Source organism: Enhydra lutris, unplaced genomic scaffold (genome assembly GCF_002288905.1).
Source record: "Enhydra lutris kenyoni isolate GAN:26980312 unplaced genomic scaffold, ASM228890v2 scaffoldscaffold89, whole genome shotgun sequence".
In the NCBI taxonomy this organism is placed as follows: domain Eukaryota; kingdom Metazoa; phylum Chordata; class Mammalia; order Carnivora; family Mustelidae; genus Enhydra; species Enhydra lutris.
The window spans coordinates 2,202,901-2,208,852 of NW_019154173.1; the positions used below are offsets into that span (position 1 = coordinate 2,202,901).

At 40.6% G+C, this 5,952-nt stretch overlaps 1 protein-coding gene across 1 annotated transcript; it reads left to right on the forward strand.

Annotated features, from left to right (window-relative positions):
- The first annotated feature begins 2,866 nt into the window (after positions 1-2,866).
- LOC111162120 (ubiquitin specific peptidase 26) lies at positions 2,867-5,635 on the forward strand. The gene has a single exon (XM_022526298.1). It carries the CDS (start codon positions 2,867-2,869, stop codon positions 5,633-5,635), a length of 2,769 nt encoding a protein of 922 aa, XP_022382006.1.
- Positions 5,636-5,952: the final 317 nt, after the last annotated feature.

The following is a 5,952-nucleotide window of genomic DNA, read 5'->3' on the forward strand; positions in this document are numbered from 1 at the left end:
TTGGAGTCACTAGTGTGTTCTGTGGAGAGCTAAGCATGGAAGAAGCAGGTCAGGTTGGGGGGAACAGCACATTGATCTCTGATACCTCAAAGCCTAAGGTCTCATCTTGGCCTAATGGTAAATATTTGTCAGGAGGACCACTAAACTTTGTCTTTTTAAGAAAACATATGTGTACAGTGCTCAATACCAATGGGCATATGCTGATGGGCACTGGGAGGATCCATTCATTTTTAGAGAGAAATGTTCATTACCAACAGATGATGTCTTGGTTGTTAGCAGCACTATAACTAAAGTCCATTTTAATGTCATCTTAGAACATTTAGGGTTTAGGGAATGGTTTCTTTACTTAGCACTCAAGAGTTTCTCCTTGCCTTGAACACAATCTTATAAGCTTAGTAAGTGTTCACATAGGATGTTCGAGACATTTTTGGAAAACTGGGACATTTGGCTGTATTTTTTGACCATTTGTAATTTGTAGTTGATACAGGATGACAAGCAGAATTACCCATGATGGGGCTTTTTTAAATTGATCTTTTCCTGTCATATTTGATGGCATTTAGTGGCAAGTTTTCAGTTCTACTTTGACTTCTCACATGTAGGTTGTGGTGACCTTAGCACACTGTTCCAGTGCTGTTCCTTGTAACCTGATGGGAACTTCTTTCCCTACATCAGTGATTTGCTGTGTGTTTCCTTTTATATACCTTCTGCTGGGATGATGTTAGAGACCCTACAGGATACAAGCCTGGAGTACCTGGCTTGTTCCAAAGCAGGCAGTATGTACTTGGAAGTGTTAATATGTAAAGAATTAGCATTACAAATTTATCACTTTGTGAAATGAATTAAAGTGTGCTAAAGTGCCTTCATGAGTGATGTGTTTGCAAACCCTCAGAACTTGCTTGGGGAGTTCTTGGACTGAAGTTCAGAATGGATGGCTCTGAAGTTCTCAAGCCAAAAAAATGACCCGAGTCAGGTAGATTTGGTAGACCTAACTTGATGAAAAATATGTTATCGCTCATGGTTCAGTACATAAGGCACCTGAGGAGTAGAGAGATGAGATTATTTCAAGAATTGACCTAATTTAGCTTGTGGGAAGTGCACGTCAGGCATTGCATGTCAGCTGCAAGAGGTAATCAATTGGAGGAGAATGTGGAAGCAATTCTAGCCAATCAGAAGGACAGTGTTAGACTGATTTTAAAAATGGTTACTTTAAAGTATTAGTTACATGTAGTCTGGAAGACAAACAGATCTCACACTGACTGTCCAATCCCATAATTAACCCTGGATGAAAATGCCTTGTACTTGTCCATGGATGGCTCAATATGTCCTAAAGGTGTCCAGATAGTATTTTCTGGAAAAAGCTAAGGTCCACTAGAAGTTGTTGCATATGATTTTCCCATTGCCTGGGTTGGTGGTCCAGTTATACTGCAAGGCCTCATGACAGTTCTCCACAGCCCAGCTGACCCAGAGAATCTATTGGTGATTCTACTTTAGACAGGTGAATGTGAGAATAGTTGTAGGTCTGAGGAAAGCAAGACTAAAGATCCAGGAGATGGTGTTGTCTAGTACATAATTCATCCATGTTGAGCATAACCAGTTTTTCTCTAGGCCATATGATGATGCAGTAAGAAATGGAAAGTAAAAAAAGATGTTAATTGGGACTTAGTAAGAAATTTATGTGTGTTAATAAGATACCCTTAATGCTGACTTGGTTCTACCCCTAATATAATGGCCAAAAGACCAGATGACTGATTTGGTAACTTTTTCAACCCGGGGCATTCTTCACTCTGCATGGATGATACCAACCTTGAAACTTGGGGCATGCCTCCATAGGAACAGTGAAGCCAATGCTGGAGCCCATGGGAAAGTTTCCACTCATCATATCCTATTTCTTGTAAATTGTTTCTACTATCTGCATTTGCTTGTTCAATAGTAAAACACAGTAAACACAATCTTGAGCTTAGTCTCAGTCATCATCTTAACCAACTTTCAAAATTGCTTTTTATGGTCTTGTTCCACATGGCTTTAAATTTTCAGTTACTTCACACTTATCACAAGCATAAGGATTGCTTAGAGCATACCAGGTCATCTTGGCTTGTTGGAGTTGGAGATAGCCAATTCTTTGGTACCTAGTGGTAGGTTAAGGGGCCCACATGGGGTAGAATGTGTGGACTTCACACTGTACCACATGAGGGGAAGGAAGATAACTGGATTTGGAAAGAGGTTAGATTGATTTACATTTAGTGGCCTGTGTATGAAGTCCTGTAGATTTCTGGACATTAAGAGCTATTCACCTGTTATTGGTTTGAGGGCTGCCTACTGCCGCCACTCTCTTATTCACTTACTGTGATTGCTCTGCAGGGTCATTCTATGACAGGAGAATTAACACAGTATATGCTTATGCTTGAGACACTGTTCATTATGCTCTCCAGCTATGTATTGAAAGTCTTCCAAGTGTTTAATGATTTCAGTTGAAGTGGGGAAATTAATCAGAATGGAATCTAGTGTTGTAGTGGAAAGGAGATTTAGTGCATAGGAGTAAAATTTGAGTTCTATCCAAGCATTTTTCTAATAGCTTAAATTATTTTTCTTGATTTTTTTTCCAGTAGCTGCCTTGCCTTAGAAATCAAGATTCTTTCCCCGTGTCATCATGTACAGCTCTTGAAGAGTATTGATTTTATCACTAAATAGTTAGACATCCAGAACCTGAAGAAACTAGCATAAAACCAATACGAGAAGTAGAACCATTCTTATAGAGAACTGAAGAATCATTTCTTGGTGCTGTCTCCAAAAGTGAGCTTGCAAAACAAATCAGAACTTTGAGATTGTCAATAATTCAGGATACATGTAACTTATTTCTGAAGAAAATATGGCCACTCTAAGGGTACATGGTTTTGTCCAAATATGGAGCAGGAAGATGGGGATGTCTAGGTCCAAAGAAGCATACATTGAAACAGTAGAAAGAAAGAAGAGGATCAAATTGGTGGTGTGTTTCACCACCGGAGAATCTGTAACTTTTCAACTAAATAATATTAAAAATGTGGTCTTTAGATCATATGGAGAAAAGCAAAATCACCTGCGTTTAATTTTCCAAAACAATAGCTTCTTGTTTATGGAAAGATTATATTTCAGAGATGCTGTACAGTTGAAGATGTTCCTGGATAGAGTCCATCAAAATAATACTCAGTCATCTGTGAGACCTGTGAAGGATGGAGATATCTTTGCCAGAAAGACAACACCAAAGGAAATCAACAAAAACTCATTCCACAAAGCAGGCAAGAAGCCAAGTAGTAGATCTTTTCAGTTAGGAGAAGGAATTCGAACACCTGACCATCAGAAGAGGGCTTCATCTGCATCAAAGTCATCAAAACTTCATTGCAAAGATTTATTAGAGAATGGATATGGGAAGAGGAAAAGGATGGTATCATCTGGTTCAGAGATGACTGGGAAAACCCCCCAAAAGAGTAATTCTGTAGGAAAGATGAAATCCCAGACAAATCCCTTGAGGCATGTGAGCCATGATGAGAAGAAAAAATTGAGATTAAGAGTGTTAAAAAAGAAAAATAAATTAGAGTTTGAGGCCTTAATAAAGACCAGTTCTCCTGGAAAGCCTCACTTGGATGGCACAGGTCTTCTTCAGATGCTGACTGAGAAACTATATTTGGCATTTCTGTTGGCACCAAAGTATAATGCAAATGACCCAGAGTGGGACAAACTCAAGATGACTTTTGATTTCTACCCAGAGAAATTATGGCAAGGCTTCCCCAACTTGGGAAACACCTGTTACATGAATGCAGTTTTACAGTCCTTATTTTCGATTCCATCATTTGCTGATGATTTACTCAGTCAGGATTTCCCATGGGGTAAAATTCCCCTTGGGGCTCTTAGCATGTGCTTAGCACAGCTGTTTGTTTTGAAAAATATTTATAACATAAAAATCAAGGAGAGGTTACTTGTGAATATTAAAAAAGCCATTTCAACAGTTGCAGAGATCTTCTCTGGCAACATACAAAATGATGCCCATGAGTTTTTAGGCCACTGTTTGGATCAGATGAAAGAGAACATGGGGAAATTAAACACAATTTGGAAGATGAAAATTGAATCCAAGGAGGACAACGCTGCTCAACAGGTCTTTGCTGACAATGCTGCCACCAGAGTGCTCATTTGTCCCGTCATCACTAATTTTGAGTTTGAGTTGCTGCGCTCTATTATTTGTCAAGCTTGTGGTCAGGTTGTTCTCAAGACAGAAGTGAGTAATTATCTCTCCATTAACCTGCCCCAGGGAATGAAAGCACTCCCTTTGTCTATTCAGTCTGCTTTTGATCTCTTCTTCGGAGCAGAAGAACTTGAGTATAAATGTGAGAAATGTCAGCACAGGAGTTCTATCGCAGTGCACAAGTTCAGTAGGCTCCCCAGGGTTCTCATTGTTCATCTGAAACGTTATATCTTTAACGAGTTTTGGTCGCTGAGGAAGGATGACCAGGAAGTTGTTATTTCTAAGTATTTAAATTTATCATCTCACTGCAATGAAAGTACCAAACCACCTCTTCCTGTGAACAAGAACGTAGATAATAGGGACATCCAAGTCCTAAAAGTCTTTCAGAAGTTGAGTGCTGAAAGACTCCAACCATCAGCACTTTCCCAAAAGTTGACCTCAGCGTCCAGGGTTCACCCGGTTCCACACGCTGGGCCAGACAAAGAGTCTAAACCACAAAAATCCCAGATTCTCTATGAAGGGTCACCTAGAGAACAGCAGAAAAAAGACCTGGGAAAACGTTCCGGACTGAATGGGACAGATTCCAAATTGGTGAACTTAGGAGATGGAATAGTCATTGAAAAAGAGGTATTAGCCGCTGGCTTAATGATGGATCTGGAACAAGTGTCCTCTTATCTGATCTGTGACGATGAAGGTAAACCCTGCAGTGGTCCAGAAACACACCTTGCAGGCTTTCATCTTCAAGAAGCGTCTGAAAATCGAAAGCGAAAGAAATACAAGAAAACTAATACATTGGTAGATTTTGAGAGTGTTGCTGACACCGAAGTCGAATTTTATGATGGTAAAAAAAACAGAATTTCAAAGGAATCCCAAAAAGTGGCTGAACAGACCAAGCAGCAAGAAAGGGTGAGGCTCTATGAACAAGCCCTTCAGCAGGCACTGCTTCAAGCCCTTTTGAAGCCACGTGTCCAGTGGTACACACAGAACCTCAGGCGACACACAGACTTAAGTCTCCAGGGGGCCAATGTGAATTCCCTAGGTGAATCGAGTTCTAATAAAAGCCCTGGAAAGAAACAAGCCTTGGATACAAAGACAGAAACGGAAGCCAAGACACCAAAAGGAAGTGCCGAGATGGGAGATCTCTATGCCTATCGGCTCATTGGTGTTGTCAGCCATCTTGGGAAGTCCCCAAATTCAGGCCATTATATCAGCGATGCCTATGACTTTGAGAGGCAAGTGTGGTTCACTTACAATGATCTCCAGGTATCAAGTATCCAAGAATCTCTGATGCAGGAGGCTAGGCTTTGCACCGGGTACATCTTCTTTTACATGCACAATGAGATCTTTGAAGAGCTGTTGAAAAGGGAAAAGAACTCCCAGTCTCGTAGTGCAGAGACAAGGGAGACCTCTCAGGAGAAATAAGTGGAATGGACTCCTGGTTGCTCACATCTGCTTGACTGCCTCATTGGCCACCACTTTCTCCACAGAAGAAAAACTATGAACTCTAGCCAAAGATGAAGAGGCAGTTGGCATCCAGGACCAGAGTTCAAGCAGAAACACTTAGGTAGTAACCTCCATTCCTAACCCTAATACAGACACTTCAATCCCACCGTTCCAACTGAAAAACATTCTTTTCTACTAGGCTAGAATTGTGGCTTCCATATTTGAGTGCAGTGGATTTTAAGTCAGTCTTTGAACCAGCGGCAGCAGGAGCATGGAGAAACCTCTTAGAAATGTAG

Coding starts and splice junctions, on each gene's coding strand:
- LOC111162120 (XM_022526298.1), top strand. CDS start 2,867: ATGGCCACTCTAAGGGTACATGGTTTTGTCCAAATATGGAGCAGGAAG.